Source organism: Odontomachus brunneus, unplaced genomic scaffold (assembly GCF_010583005.1).
Source record: "Odontomachus brunneus isolate Ranch 3 - 2012 unplaced genomic scaffold, Obru_v1 Obru_scaffold_108, whole genome shotgun sequence".
NCBI classification, from domain to species: domain Eukaryota; kingdom Metazoa; phylum Arthropoda; class Insecta; order Hymenoptera; family Formicidae; genus Odontomachus; species Odontomachus brunneus.
The window spans coordinates 1,126,445-1,143,738 of NW_022639558.1; the positions used below are offsets into that span (position 1 = coordinate 1,126,445).

At 40.2% G+C, this 17,294-nt stretch overlaps 1 protein-coding gene across 7 annotated transcripts in view; it reads right to left on the reverse strand.

Moving 5' to 3' along the window:
• LOC116849230 (potassium voltage-gated channel protein eag) overlaps positions 1–17,294 on the reverse strand; it is a 138,681-nt gene that overhangs the window by 30,148 nt on the left and 91,239 nt on the right. For 4 of the 7 annotated variants that reach the window (XM_032826170.1, XM_032826169.1, XM_032826171.1 and 1 more), the window contains 2 exons: positions 9,651–9,751; positions 3,405–3,537 (listed from right to left, as the gene is read on the reverse strand). In XM_032826170.1, the coding sequence (XP_032682061.1) occupies positions 3,405–3,537; positions 9,651–9,751 (234 nt within the window). Of the gene's footprint in view, positions 1–1,474; positions 1,487–3,404; positions 3,538–9,650; positions 9,752–17,294 lie in introns of all 7 variants that reach the window. The other 3 variants (XM_032826167.1, XM_032826168.1, XM_032826166.1) reach the window with 1 other exon arrangement.

A 17,294-nucleotide genomic window follows, 5' to 3' on the forward strand; every position in this document is an offset into this window, starting at 1 on the left:
GCTATTGCGAGGCTACACAACCTTTCCGTTCTAGCGTGTGTGAGAGAGAGAAGAGAGAGAGAGAGAAAGAGAAAGAGAGAGAGAGAGAGACCGTGGGTGGCTCTCAATTACTATGGAGGAAAACAAAGGTGACGAATGTGACATTAGAAATGGATTTCGAAAAAAACCAAAGTTAACCGCGTTGAAGACTAATAACAATCGACTTCAGATCTCTCTCTCTCTAGTTAATGTTAACATATCGGAAAATGAAGGTGTGTCGGAGAGTTTCGGCGTGATAAGACACCATTTTTCATTCGTGAGCCTAGTGAAAATCAAGCTGAGTTTAGTTAATCGACGTCTAAAAATAACGAGTGAAAAAGTGTGACAATTTCATCGGTCCAACTTCTGTTTCCCTGCTTCAAGATAATTCCTCTTCACTCTTGCAGTCTCCGATTATTGCACTTCTCAATACGTTTCTACTCTAACAATACACGGAGAAAGTGTTGTAGTAAAAATTATACACACAAAATTATACACTTTGGCATACTGTCAAACAAAGACTAATCGACAGATCACTCTATACTGTCACACTTGACCTAATGAAGGATAGTTCTGAACTACGGTAATAAAGATTTGGGCAAATTCGTGCAATCTCTGCATTAGACCACGTACCTTTTCAAACGACCTACGTGTAAAGAGTACAGAAATTCCAGTTGAAGTTATCAGAATTCAGTTGAAATTATCAAGGTTTTTCCGGTTAACCTAAGCAGAATTCTAATAACTTCAGTCGGAATTTCTTTATATTTCATCAGAAATCTATAGCTAAACTCTTCTTCTTGTATATATTAGTTCAGCTTTGTAAGAAACATCATGAAAAGAAATATAATTTTAACGTAATTTTTACTACAATATCTTCTCTGCGCACGATTCTACAGATTTAACATTACTTAAGATTCAAAGTGTAGAACATAAGCATGTCGAGATTCTACGATGCACCTCTGTGTTCATCGCGTATACGGATTTTCACGTCACGAGGAAAGTCAAGTCAAAGCGAAGATGAGACGAAAACGAGACATGAAGTGAAATCAAAGGATCAAATCGCAATAGTCGTATATGATGTCCACATAGGCAAGGCTGTTCCTCGTTACAGCGAATCGTTACAGCGCTTTTGATTACCGGAAACTGTTCGACGATCCTCGAACGCCAACTGGTCGATCGCGTTACGGCAGGTGTATACACATAGACAGGACGTCGTTCTCGAAGCATCGCCGCGACGGCGATGCTTCTCGGACGTGTCCCGCGCGAATGTAGAATCGGTGGTATGTTAAAGTATATTTGTCGCATATATATATATATATATATATATATATATATATATATATATATATATATATATCTATATATATATGGTGTCTGTTGTATACTGTTTTAGATTCGTGGGTGACTTACTGGTGGCATTTGCGAGCACGCTTTTGCGAACCTGTGCTAGACATACCTCGTGGGGTACCTTGAAACAGAACGATCTTTCATTATTGAGCTTAACACGTTGCATCGTATTAAGGGAGATGGCTCTCCTCTACTGAGAGATCAAGAATCGGAAATAATCGCACGGACGTCGGACAGGAAGCTTTCATGGAGAGAGAAAGAGAGAGAAAGAGAGAGAGAATAAGTGAACAAGTGAGAGAGTGAGAGAAAGAAAAGAGAAACAGTACACGAATATATCAGAGTGAGATGACGTGAGGTGACGGAATAACGAGTGGCGATAATACGAATCTTGCTGGCCGTCGTATCGTATCGATGTCGCCAGGTGATGTGAACAGTTACGTTTCGATGTTCGATCGATATTGCGCATGCACAATGATACATCTCGTGCCTCGAGGCGTTTTCCCAAAGTGTTTCCCGGGAATCGATGGTTTCTCTATTCGACGATCGCCGTTATCGTCGTCGTTGTTATTGCGACAGTAACGCACGCTTTGCTTGCTTACCACGGTAATTGTCGTACGAACGATTGAAATTACTCAAGTGTCATGTACGATGGACTCTCCACTGCACGTACACCGAGAAAAAGACAATTGGATCGACAAAATATTGCCCGTCTATTGGACAAATTACGCGCTAGCGCAGCAATAAGTTGCGTTGATACAATTACTGACCAAATCGCGATTATTGAATCTATTGATAACCGCGGCAAAACCATCGACTAAACGTTCGCTTGAACGAATTTCTTTGAACTGCTTTTTTCTCAGTGTACAGTTCTTGAGGAAGCCAGAGAAAACATCTTAACGCCAGAGGCAACGCATAAACCTCCAAGGTTCGCGATAAACAATATCCATCACGTGTTATCTATCACCCTCTGCATAATACGCGCGTAAAAATTCCATTGCTTTGACATCACGGTGCAGAGAGACGAACGGCGACTGCTGCCGCTCATCCTCAAAAACAACGTCTCTTTGATCTCGCGATACGCTACCTCGATTTCAAAGAGTGACTCTCTCGTATCGCGATTATTCGACACGCTGCGGCCCAAGTCGCGAAGAAGTTGCGATACGTCCGATTACACTCGCAGCGGACGAGCCTTTGGCCTTCCTCTCGGCGTTTCTGTCGTGTATGTACATCAAAAGGCCGCAGAAACTGTCGTGATCGTCAACGGCGGTTACTTGGAGGTGTCCCGATTAATTCAAGGGAGTTTCGTCGGTCAAGTGTCGGTTCGCCGGCGGTTAAGCGGCGGCGTTTTGTTTTCCATTAAACACACAGACCGTTGATTGCCAGGCACTTCGAACCGTTTTCGCGTGCACGGCGCATAAAGTGCACGGTGGCGCAATAGGAAACTAGATACGGCCCGATAAACACGCGCATGCAAATTTCGCGCAATAACTCCCCGGCCGAGATTCCGTGGGGGAGTTTTTCTCTCCCCCTCTCCTCTTTATACGACCATCCTATTACCGTGCGTGACAAACGCGCCAAGGAAAAACGTACACGCGCCATCGGCGCGATTTCGGGCGCGATCTGCAAGTTTTGTCGGGATCGCAAATCGCCAACGCGATTAAATTACACCGCGGACGGCAACTACATCCAGCCCGCTATCCAGCAATTTCGGCTATAATGGCCACGAGATTAATCCTTGATTCATTCACATGACAATATCGTCCGCAAATTTGACGTTTATTCTCTCTTCACGCTTGTGAAACAATGATGTCGATGTTGTCGTGATTATGGAACAACCGATGCTTTAGATTCGAGGATTTCAAAATTTCGGAAGTTTCGAATCTATTTCTGGTTGTCAGTGACTCTGTCGTCTTGCTTTGATCCGCGAATTAGGCGTCAATCGCAAACGCGGCGCCTGAAACCATCGATTCTCGCGAACAAGCCATGGACGCCACATTGAAGCCGTCGCATGCAAGAAACTCGACGCTCGGGAGACTTACTGTTCTTCTTGTACAGTAGGATCTCGAATTGATCGTGAATCTGGCCCTCGAGGCACTCCTCGATCCTGGCGATCGTTTCCTTGTCCGTCAGTTCCCCGTACATGAATCCGCAACGGCATGACTTTTGCATAACCTGCGAACAAGGTGGGGAATGCATGAAACACCCGTTGCGACCCAATTATTCCTTCGCAGAATATCGTATGTACGTATATATATATATATATGTGTGTGTGTGTGTGTGTGTGTATGATGCGTGTATGCAATGAGCATTCTCATTATAGATAAGTAATTGTAAGGGACATACGGATAGATGATAAATGCGCGCGACTACTATGGTTAATGGAAGATCGATTAATCTGCTTCATAATTAGAACGGCCCGCCTATTATTAATAAGCACTTTGCCTTCATTATGTATTAATAAAGATTGTAGCGCGAGTTACGATTCAACGGCGTGAAATTTTCAAACGTTTGCCGAGAAAGGAAAAGAGAAAAGGTTTCTATTCCGATCTCGTCCCAGCATATCCAATTATAAACAATTATAAATTCCCACGGAATTTATTCCGTGGTCTTGATTAAGTTGGTCCCAATCAGTTATCTGCTTAGTGTAAGATGATGTTATTGGGTCTTGATGAGTCATCTAACGCATCGTGACAATCAGGACCTTATTGATAACAAGAATTATTAGTAATTTTAGGACTTTTTTAATAATTACACGAAAAAAATATTGTAGAAGTTCTACAGCAAAATTAATATAACAAAATTCTTGTGATTTTGAACTATGCAGAATTATGACCGAAATTACCATATGTTCGTTTAAAAATAATAAGCACGTTTGACTTGTTACCACAAAATTATTGTAATTTGTGTATCTGAATGTTTTTACTGTACCGTATCGGATTAGTTGTTGACGGAGAAATTGACTATTTCTACACTAATTTTTATAGAGAAAATAAAGTTTGATTGTACTAACCAATTTCTAGTGAAACATGAACGATCCAGAAATTCGAGTTGAAGTTACCAGAATTCAATTTAAATTATCAGGATTTTTGATTAACTCAAACAGAATTCTGGTAGTCTTAATCCGAATTTCTGAATCGTTCATATTTCAGCAGAAATTGTTTAACCAACACTTAAAAATATATTTTTGTACTTGGAACTGCAAAATACTTCATACACACAATTTGGTTGGCGTTATATATTTTTTACTTGTGACAAATATATGTACTGTTGAGAAACCAAAACACATAGCGGAAATTAAATTTTTGTTGCAATTACTAAACATTGGCCGTTTTAATCAAATTATGGTCTGATGTATCAAATTTTCGTTTCGACAACAAAATCTTTCTTTCAATGAGTCAAACTTGTTTATTTGTGGTACTACAATTTCAATATAGTCCAAGCTCACAAGAAACATTGTGAAAAGAAATAGAATATTAACGTAATTTTTACTACAATATTGTCTCCGTATAGAACCGATAAAATTATACAAGCCAGATAACCGATTAGGGCTAATTTGATCAGGGTGGAATGAATTCGTCCCGATAATCTGTGCTCGCTCGTGACGAATTCGCGCGACGCATAAAACTAAAGGCCGGTGATGTAATAATAAAGGAAGGACGCTATAATTGTGAATAACAGTTGTCATAAATCAAAGCGCCCACGAGAGCGTAAACTTATTTTGCTTTAAATAGCCGGATCCCGCGGATCGATAGCATGAAATTCAAATCCGTCTCGGCCGGGAATAAGAACGCGAAATACCGGTATCTTCGGACGCGCGCGTCAAACGCCATAAGCATCAGTCATTCCGTATAAATTGTTCCTCGAAATAGCGATCCCGCGGATCGATAACGTCGATAGATTGAGCTGACCCGATTTTTGTTATCAAACGGCCGACGAAAGCGAGAAACGGCAGTGCCATTCGTGCGGGATATCGGGCGTAGGCCGATATCGTGTTTTTCGACCTCGAAACAGATTTATTAATCCCGTAGTGCTGACCTTTAAATCCCGCCGGCTCGCGAACGCAACAGGGAGCGATATAACTTTCGTGCCGTGCTTTCAACCTGCGCCCTGCAATTTTTAATTGGACGCGCAATCAGCCCGCGCAGATAACATCGGCGACGTCGTCGTCGAGTAGATAACATCATACATGCCCGCGAAACAGCGGGTACAAATTTGAGGAAGAACAGCGAGAGACAATGGGGAAACTTCCCTAATTAGAAAAATTTTTAGGAAAAAGTGTTCACCAATTAGAAACTGGCCAGTTTTTACTGACTAAAATTTTTTAAACAGTAACTGTTCAGAAACTAAACAGGAAAATACTTATCCGTATTTCTTGGCTTATTAACCAGAAACTAGACGATAAAAATGGTGAGTAAATACTGGATAGTTACTGACCAGAAACTAGGAAAAATAATAGTAAAATAAAGCTGCAATAATAAATAAATTTGTACGTGAAAGGATTATACTTTCTGCAACATGAGTCTCACGTTATGCTTATATCGAATAATAAAATATAATGTTTTATAATGTAGAATCAAACTATATAATCAAAAACTATATAAAAATTTAAAACTATATAAAAAAAGGTTTGTTTAAAACTAGTAAAAAACTTATTAATAATTGACTCATTTTACCATCTAGAGTTTCTTTAGTCAGAGTTAGGACATGATAATTCCTGATTGATCTGCCTGATTGGTATTCTGTCTGCCATTTTTAAAGGTGAGAGTGAGAGAAACTCTAAGACTGGAATGACAAAGCACGTTGCAGGCTCTCTCTCTCTCTCTCTCTCTCTCTCTCTCTCATTCACTCACTCATTTCCTCCTTACAAATGGCGGACAATGTTCTAACTCAAACTTGAGGAATTCTATTACTATCCAGTTACTCTGAACGTCTAAACTAGTTAGAAACTAGCCAATAACCAGAATTCCTGGCCAGTTATCGGCTAGAAAGAGGTCGTTCTTTCTACTTGGATCCTTCATCGTCGCGCCATTTAACTCACGCCGCGAACTCCAGCATTAGAGAGAGATTTGTTTCGAATAATCCCCGACGCCCCATATCGGGACACAATGCCGCGCGCTCGTATCTTCCGTTTCAATATTTGCGCGATAAAACGGCACGGAAATAACGCAATGGCCATATTTATGTAAAGCAATAGCTTCTGTGTTGTATAGGTTGTGTTTTTTTTTCTTTTTTTACAACCGCTCGCTCCAGCTGTTTATACAATAAAACGTAGGATGACAAGCTGCGCACCCTCGGAGGATGGCTCGGATGGGGATGTATTATCGGGCGCGACGCCGCTGCGACACGATTCACCTCCGAGGAAGCCGGCGGCGTTAAACGCAAGAAAGAAATTCTACGATTGTATGATTACATTAACCCGATTACATCTTTGAGGCCGTTAACGTCATTTTCCTTAATAACATCGCTAGTATGTAGAAGGCACGATTTCAGACGGACCAGACGTCACGCTTGTTTTCTATTTCGCGCTGTTCCACCTCCAGGAAGATTTTTCGTAGGGAGCTCGCGACTGTTAACGAACTCGCAACCGATGACTCTTCTTAGCGCGATAATTGTTAAGAAAGAAGTGAAAAACGAAGGAAAACACCGTGCGAGAGCGCTACATCGCCACGCGGAACGTTAGAGAACGAAGTCGAAGACGCGTATCCCGTGACTCGCAAACCCCCGTCGCTTCTCCTCCGTCTCCCCCGCCGCGCGTAAACCTCCCTACAAAAGCACCCCCAATCCAGCTTCCAGTAATGGAGTTTGCAAACCCCAAATCCATGTATCTTCCCGAACAATAGGATTGGAACATTGGGAGTCTTACAGAAACGGTAGTTACTCTGCCTCTCCACCCACGTCGCTGTCGTTTTGGTCAGGTTGCCGGAGCGTCGCGTCGCGTCGAATCGCGCCGATCGAATAATTCAAGACGTTCGATATAAGTGGGAACAGCAATTTTCGTGTGTTTCTTTCAACACTAGTTTACGATCCCGTCCCTTTTCCCCACGTTTCCTGTTTACTCCCGTATACATGATTTACGACCGTTTTTCTCTTCCTTTTTTCCTTCCGGAGAAAAGTCACGCCCTGTCGAACTTTCACGAAACGCGCCGATCAATATGGATATAGATTTTAACCGACGTTTACAGAGAAGGAGTCAATGAAAGTCTACGCACAGCTATTGCACTTCAATAAACGCATAAAGGAAATTAGTATTTATTTAGAACTAATATATCCACGATGATCAATAATATATTTCACATATAAGTAACGATATATAATTTGGTTAGAAGAGTTTTGAAATGTTGAATTTCTCAACATTTCTTCAATGTTATATTTTTTTTAATATTATAATAAAGAGTATAATAAAAAGCATAATAAAAGTATTATTTTGATGATAATATCTTCTTCCGATATTTGTAGATATCATATCATATCAATTAAATATTTTGTGCCTTCCATTCCATTGAAAATTATTTTTGAATAATAAAAATATATTTCACTTTGTTAAATCATATAAAATATGTCGAAACAAGTGACTTCAATCACCTTCGTTCAATCTTTAAAATTCATATTAAAAATAAAGATATTTTTAAAAGAAAAATGTTCTTTTTTGTGTATAAAATAAAAAATTAATTTGTATATGACATTTAGGTCCTTTTCCGGGATGCTTTCAATTGAACTTTTTATATCAATTTTAATAATAACATATGGAAAAAGAATTTGATTTGATTAATCAAATATTTGGTGAAAATGAACGAACCAGAATTCCGTATAATGTTACTAGAATTCTATTCAAATTAATCCTGGTTAATTAAGCAAGATTTCTGGTTAACCAGAACTCGCAATTGTCCAACTTAAACTGTTGCGAATCTTGTTTTTTTTCAGACACTTGATTAATTCAATCAAATTTGTTTTTCGCATGAAAGGGAGAACATACTTGAAACCACGAATAACCAATGCCTGCGTTCAGCAGAGAAAGCTGCTTTGCGACTGTTGTAAAATTCGTGAACCTAATTGGTATACGTTCTTGGATCCAGCCATGATTAAGATCATGCGATCAGATTCACGAATCTTCCAACAGTTGCGAAGCAACTTTCTCTGCTGAACACGGCCAAACAACACTCCATATTGAGCATGTTCTTATCGAAAATCGAACTCCCGTCGAGCTGTCTTTTCTAATTCTGCACAAATCTCGGGACGCCTGCGTCCGTCACGCGCGATAACAAATGTCCAGTAATAATCCTTAAACCGAGATTTAAATTATTAGGAGCCGAATAAGCCGTATCGATCGGGCAAATTAGCAATTAGCCATTAGTTGAAGTTTGATAGCACGGGCCGCTGGCCGCGACGCGATACGATCTCATGGACTTCTCGTCCTTCGCGCCACTCTTATCCCTGCGCGCGCGACTATAAATCGATGTCGATGAATCAACTCGCGCCAGTCGCTAAATCCCGTTATCCGCGCCGCTCGCGCCATTCTCATCCTGGCAAGTGTGAGGGATGGCACGGGATAACCGAGCCATTGCTCATAACACCACCAGGTGGACATCGCGGTTGTTTCAGGATATATATGGCAATGTAATGTTGTAAATACGTATCGGATCCTTAACGCCGAAACTGAGTATCGGCGCGGTGCGCAACGACGCGCAGCCAGGTCGATTGAACGGCTCCGTTGCGCGGCGAAGTGTGAAATGTTGCAATCCCGATAAATTGCAGCGAACGCGATTTCCAGTTGTCTAATAAGACAAATCATCCTCGGGCATAAATGAAATGCCCGACGCGCTACACTGAGGGAGAAATACTTGAAAATTTATTTGTGGGATATAAGAGTTCTCTTATAAACTCTTCTATTTGTGATTAACTCTTCTGGGCAACGCGAAATGCACTTCTGTGAAATAAACCCTATATCCTATAAATTTTAAAGCAGTTCTTTCTCAGTGTACGTAATTAAGCAGGTGAATACATGAGGTTACGCGAAAAACACATCACGTACTGAGAAAAAAATTACTTGAAAATGTATTTGTGAAAATGTATTTGTCAAATTTTATTTCACCAAAATAAACTCTATATCCTTCAATATATTAGTTTTCAAATATTTTTCTTCTCAGTGCGCGATTCAGCCAATCGTAATGGATACAAATATAGAAACGAAGGCAATTTCGCAAATGACGCGAAACTGAATTAAAGACAAAAGGAAAAGGGAAGAAAGGGGTAATCAAGTGTCTGTCGTATTAATAAGGTACTCATACCTCGGCACGATTGTAGCCGGAGATCTTGCAAAAGCTTTCGTTGCAATAGACGATTGGGAAGTCGACGATCTGAGCGTTCGCCAGTAGGAAGCTGCTGTCAGCTGCGAACAGAAAGAGAAAAGAACGAGGTATTATTCTTTTGCATAATGGAACGTGACACGGTATAGCAAAGATATACATTTCTCCCCATCTCCCATCTTTTTCTTTCTTTCTTTTTTTTTCTTTTTCTTTTCGTTCGGACAGCGCCTTTTATTCGCGGTTTCGTTCAGCGCTCGTTCCTCACAGACAAGGTGACGTTCTTTCCCTTTCATTCGTGTACAACTTCGCAAATAAACGCGTGTGTTGAATATGTCAAAGATGAGATGAACAAGACCTAGAATGAACAAGACCTCGCTCAATTCAATTTGTACATCTCGAACTTCAGCGTTGACTCCAAGTTATAGTTTGCTTCAGGCGGGATCGAGTGTGATCCCTTAGGCAAGAGCACAACTTTTGTATCTCATCAGCGACCTATTATAAAAACTAATATGCGACTAACGCGCACAAATAGCTACTGAAATGCTAGCAGCACGCGAATTGCAATCTAAGGGAGAATTCACATCTTGATAGAACTCGTGATCATGATGAACTGATGATCATGTAATGGTAGTTGACAATTTCTACTTTTCTACACGAAAAAAAAAACGTTTGGTTGGATCAACTAAATTTTTTATAAAATATGAAAGAACCAGAAAATTTCGCTGAAAGTTACCAAAATTCTGCTCTCAAGCAGACCAGAAATCTTATTAATGTGAACAGAATTCTAGTGACCTTCAACCGAAATTTCTGGTTCGTTTGCGTTTCACTAGAAATCTGGTTAGTAGAACAATCACTTGAATAGTGAAAGACCCAAGTTTGAACCCCGGCTCAGTCTACTCCATGCTCGATATATTTTTTCTGATCTCTTCTTATAAGCTGATTCAGCGAATCTCTACTGGAGTGCGATTTACAAACTTTAATTATTTCATCAGAAATCTTCATCAGAAATATTCAACCAAAAATCTAGTTAATCCAACTAAACTTTTTTTCCCGTGTACCAACGCGAATTCTCATTGGCTTCTGTCTTTTTGCCAAGATGTAAATTCTCTCTAAAAGAGCATTTGTACCTCGGCAGAAAAGCACAAAGGTAGAAAGCAATCAGAACCTCGCGCTGGTAGTAAAGCAGTATCTTTTCAGAAACTATCGAGTACCAGTGCGATTTCTGACTTTCCGCTTTCCTGCCAAGGTGTGAATTTTACTTGACCTTACGAGAGCGGACTTAACCAGAATGAAGCGATAAATCGCTATGTTACGCCATGTACGTGCAACAAACGCGGCGCGAATACAAAAGTTGCGTGCTGAAGACTGCGGCCGGTGAATCACGGTGGCGAATGGGCGGCGGTAATCGATAGTCCGCTCGCATAAATTCACATTACTCCCCTAATGGCTATTCCGCAAGTTTTTCAACGGTGCCGGCCCATTTAAAGTTCGCCGATAAATTACGAGCGAGTTATTAACAACGCGGAGACAGTGCTCAGGCTCATAATGCGAGTTTCGCGGAAGCACAGCGACGGTAAGACGCAGACCGTGCAGGCCGTTGAAGCCACGCCTTACCATGATTATCCAATTAGCCACCGCGTGTAATTAGCGATTCAACGAGCGTCGATTTGTTTGCCAACGCCGGAACGAGCCCCCCGGACAGATCTATCATGCAAACAGCGCCGGGAAACGAATCTCCCGAGATGAGGATAGATCTCTCGGTTCTGCAGCTTGCTCAACGACGACGATGACGATAACAACGACGAATCGACGCTCGTAGTTGATCCTGGACGCTCGTGGACTCCTTTCACGTTCATTATAACGGTTCGAGTATTACATCACGATCATTGTCGTACTGATGAACATAAGTCGTCGGATCCCACTGCGCTAACTCGAGCAGTCGCCGAACTTTCGCCGCATAACGATCGCGATTACGATCGCGCCGTCGAGTTAACGTTATGCCGCGCGATCGACGCGCCTGGAAACGCTTACTTCCGGGGAACGATCGTTTCCCCGGGTATATCGGCTCGCCGAACGCCGACTTAATACAACGTGGGTTCGCGAAGGGTTCATAAAACTTCCAAGCGAGCGCCGTAATATCGCGACACCCACGAAACGAAGCCAAGGGAGCGGAAAGAGAGGAAGAGAGAGGAAGGAAAGAAGAGCCGCGTCTCTCTCCGCGAACGAGGGTGCAAGAAGAGCCGCAGTGACGGCGAAGACGATCGTTATCCCGCCGCCTTCGCCGTCGCCGCGCACCAGCGACTCGCTTACCAGGAGTCTCTTAAATCTTAAACGAAGATGATAGTCTAACGATCCGACTGTAAAGGACACAAGTGCCCGCTAACGATCGTCGAGCAGTCGACAAAGTCGCGATGCGACAGCGTATGACGACGTCGACGAATATCCGCGGCGAAAACTTTACGTCCGACTTTACAACGAGCGCGCACGTCAGCGAACGGCGAAGTCGAGGCTTTCTGACGGGAAAGTCGCGCGGAAACGCTTCCTCGTGACGTCCCACGTTCCGAGTCGTTAGCGAGCTTACGAACGTTACGGTTTATTGGTGCCGCAACGTCGACAAAAATCCGCGACGGCCGATATCGCAGTTAATTATGCAACATAGTAGGAGAATAATAATTATAAGCTCAATTGAGCAGCGACTGTTGCCAATTTAATTAATACAATGGGCCATCGATCGTCTCGGACACTACGTCGAATTGGCACTATGTGGGATTGGAACGTTTCGTCGTTCACAGTAGGATATCAAACCGATATTTAAGGAACCATTTGAATTAAATATATTCTTAATTACTTAGTACACGAAAAGACAATTCCATTAGTGTAACTGAATCTTCTGTTACTCAGGGGCCAGATGAAAAACTCGGCTGTAGGAGCAGAAAGATCCACATAGGAGGATCAGACAATTGCTCTTAATTATATTAATCAACTTTTAATGCAGCCGAATGTTCGGCCGAATGCGTGCACTTGGCGCGAGACACTACCGTGTCTCTTAACAAAATTTATGAGCATTATTATCTTCTTAGTTCAGTGATTGTTTATCGTATATCTGATTAGATAAGATATAACTTTAATAAAACTTTTGAAACCTTAAGACAGAAATAAATTGTTTCCTTTATATGTGAAAAACACATGACAACCAATCCTAGGCATGGGTTAGTCACTGAGTGGATAATCACATTTACACGACTTTGCTTATAGTTTAATAACTTTTTGTGTATAAATATATATAGGTATAATATTTCTTCTCTCTTACCTAAAGATTATACTTATGTGAAAATGTGCATAATATTAAAAAATATTGCATACATCTGTTTTTAAAAATCAGTATATAAAAAGTGTGACAACTGACTCAGTGTCCCCTACCGTAGGCTTGTAACTACGAGATAATTCGATACATTTTGTAATTGACTGTCCTCTCATTTCAAATATATATATATCGACAATCTGCACAGGGCGGCTCAAACATCTTCATGTCAGAGATTCGAATTCAAACGACGGAGACGTCGTTTCCGCGGGACAAGCGCCGCGGAGGGCCGATGTAGACGATTAAAAAGGACTCATGGCTCGTGATTGCTAATGAACTGTCATGTGCGGAGACTCGAAATAGCCCGGTTAAATAATGCACGGGTCTGCACAAATACTAAAGCTGTATTTCTGTCCGCCATTCCTATTCTTTCCCGGGAATTTCGCGGAGAGTCTGATGCACTCCTCCGAGCGTATGATCTCTGAAGTGGGTCCTGTTGCATTCAGCGCGTTGTGAAATATATACTGCCGCCCTATGTGCCGGTTATATACATACACGTACCGGGTGTATCTGTAACATTCGCAGTACGAGCCGGTCGTCGCGCGGAGGCTTTCAACGACTACGAAGTGCTTTCGAGGGGACACTCGATCAAAAGTGCCTCCTTATAACACCGTCGACCTCTCTCCCTGTCCCCCACATCCCCCTCGACCATCCTCCTCCGCCTTACCCTTCCTCCTTTTCCTCCTCCTCCTATCCCTCGTCGACGGAACGAGAATTCCCAACAGGATTTAGTTAGTCGCGTTAGTGTGGATCTTATGCGGGCAACTATTCACACGACTACCTTGCCTCGCGGTCGTTCGGAATGCAAAAGTATGAATTTAGGTTGTAATATCGTAAGAACACAAGCGTAACGACGGTGTGACAAGGAAGAAAATATCCGCGATGGGAAATGCTCTAACTTTTCACGAGAAATTGCTCCAATTCGTTAGAAAAGGAACTAACCGTTCCTTCATCTTAAAATGAAATGTCAATCAAATATTTAAGGAATCATTTGAATTAAACATGCTCTTAATTACTTAGTAGACGTAATACACAAAATATACACAAAGAAAGAATTTTATACAATAAATAGAAATTAGTATAAACTAAAAGATATTTTATCTTTGTATTGAAATTTTAAACATACCCATGTGTTAAGTTAACATATTATGGTTATATTATATTGAAATGTGTTAAATTTATAATACAAAATCTTTTACACTGTACAGAATATATATATATATATATATATATATATATATATATATTTTTTTTTTTTTTTTTTTTATTCATTTATAATATAATAGATACGAATAAAAATTAGTATAGAATTTTGTAACTAAGTAAATGGACATTTTGTAATAATTGACAATCTTTTCATTTCACCTGTGTCACTTATAAAGACTGAATGTGCTACTAAAAATGTTGCTGTTTCTAACGAGATTTGCTATGTTCCCAACAAAATTTACTATATTTCTTAGCAAGATAGATCTTACTGCTAGTTTATTCCTGCACTGCTAAAGAAACATAGTAAGATCGAAAAGAATTTATAAAAAAAAGTAAACTATAATATTCTCCACGTGTGTACGGTGGAAATGACATATACAAGATATAATGAACAAGAGACACACAGAGACTATTCTCGGATATTCAGTTCTTGAGGTTCACACAGAGGTATTTAACGCTTTTCAGCGCTTTAGAAAAGGTGTTAGTAAATCTAATCCCGCGAAGCGAAGGAACTCATGAATATGTACGAGGATCAAGAGACGCGCGGCAAAAGCTTACACATCGTAGCGCCGCATAAAATTTGCGATATATGCCTTCTAAGTCACTCGTGAAATTTATTAACTCTCTTCGCTTCACCTTGACGGCGCAGCTTTACGACGCCCACGCGATATAGAACGGAATTCCCTGTTAGCGCAACGGGTTACCTGTGTAAACGGTCAGTCGCGTATTTATCTACTGCGAAATAACCGAATAGCATATACTATCGCAAGGTCGTCAACTCCAGCGTAAAATAGCCAGACATTTTGCGACAAAGCCAATGCTCGGCCGTTGGCTTCAGCCGATCTATGGCTGTCAACCACCGACCAAGAATCTGTCATTGAGTTTTAAGTAATTACCGGCGAGTAATTGCACGCCTACTCGCGTTACGCGCGATCCATAATTCTTGGAATTCTTTTTACGGATTTTTTTACGGTGATATTTTCAGTGCGACCTATCCGATGGCGATAAATATCACAGAGGCGACAACTTTTATGGAATATTTCACGCATTCCTGCATCCAAAAAAATTTAATCTCATCCTTAGCAGAATCCTCTTATGTTATGGCCTCAAGAAAATTCTTCTAAAATCAATAAAAAAAAATTCTACACCCAAAGAAAAAGTTCTATTTGCAAGGCGTAATTTCCTGTAACACCATAATCTAAGCAAATATTTTCGCCGAAGGAATATTTCTCTTCTATACATTGAGGGAGAAAATATTTAAGAAATAAACAATATTTATTCGATGGGTATCAATAACATATTTATTTATACTAATATAAAATATTTTTCAAATAAAAAAATATATATTTTCTTCAAACTTTATTTTTTTCATAAAATCAATTATTTATTCTATTTAAATAAAATAATTTAGACTTAAATAAATGTGTTATATATTAATACCTACACACACACACACACACACACACACACACACACACAAAACACACATCAAATAATTATTTTTCTATTTTTTAAATATTTTTCTCGCACAGTGTGATGTAAAGGTATAATATGGTGCTTAAAATATTTCTCTTACAGTTTTCTCGAAGCCGTATGTAAGAGGATTTCGCTAAGAATAAGATTATATTTTTTTTATCTATATATTGAGGAAGAGAGAGGGAGATACTTTAAAAATTAATAAATATTTATAATAAATTGTTCTAATATATTTTTAAAAAATTAATAAATATTTGATGATTACTAACATATTTACTTAAATCTAAATTATTTTATTTGAATAAAATAAATAATTGCCTTCATGAAGAGAAAAACAAAGTTTCTCTCTCTCTATCTCTCTTTCTCTTAAGATTTTAACAAAATATATATTTTCTTTTTTGGAAAACATTTTATAATTTTTGTATTTTATATTTATAAATAAAAACAAAAAATGCTGTTAGTACCTACCAAATATTTACTATTCCTTAAATATTTTTTTTCTTAGTATAGAATGTCCATATATATGCTTTATATAATTTAAATAGCGAGTTCACAAATTAGTTTACATATTGTGACATTTCCGATTCTGCAAACGTCTGAAACTCATATATCTCTTGTCACACGAATTCTTTGAGAGAAAAAAAATGGAATCGGTGTGGTCACGATAGTCACCACGTTATTAACGATTTACAATTTACGAATTACAATTAATACGGAGTTTATTCTTTTTACTTACACTGTACGAAAACAAGAAAGAGAGGGGGGAGAGAGAGAGAGAGAGAAAAGGCATACCGAATTTTTTACAATCTCTCGCCTCGCTCGAGCACGAGAGTACCGAACCGTCGTCGATCTCGAACGATAATCGCTTGACGTAAGAAGTTTCCAGAAGCTTCCAACGTCAACAACTGCATCGAATCTTTCTTTCCAGACGAAGGATTTGATTTGTTCTCGATCATATTCTGTCAAATCGTGGCTTGTCTCAGCGAGACTTGCTCGAGTGATGTCACGGTTTGACGACGTGCGGCACGCTGGCCTCGACTGTTCGAAAAGTTCCCTAACATCCATCTGATAAGATTACTCGGTAACGTTAAAAAATTACCTGAAATTCGTGAAAAACGATCAGAATTTATTTGAAAAGTCGAGCCACGCTGCGAACTGTGAGACCTTTTCTTTTAAACTGCCCCTTTTTGGTCGAGGGATTGGCCAAGGATCCCGCTGCTTTTCTCTGCGCGGATTCTTTCATTCGGATTCGTCGCGGAATAAACTTCATCGCAATCACGAACTCGGCAATAGATGGTGCGCGCTCCGCCGTCGGTTAGCAATTAATTACTCGTAGCAGTCGCGTCGGGATGTTTTATCGCTGCGCTGCAAATACTTCCTTCCGGCAAGGGCGAACAAGAGCAATGAGATTCGCAGCGATGTACGCCCGTATTGTTAACGGCCACGGCCAATTACAAGTCCCGCGTAATTCGCGTTCTTTCGTGATCGATTTTATGGAGGTCTTTTTCTATTCCGTGACAATAAGAGAGAGAGAGAGAGAGAGAGAGAGAGAGAGAGAGAGAGAGAGAGAGAGAGAGAGAGAG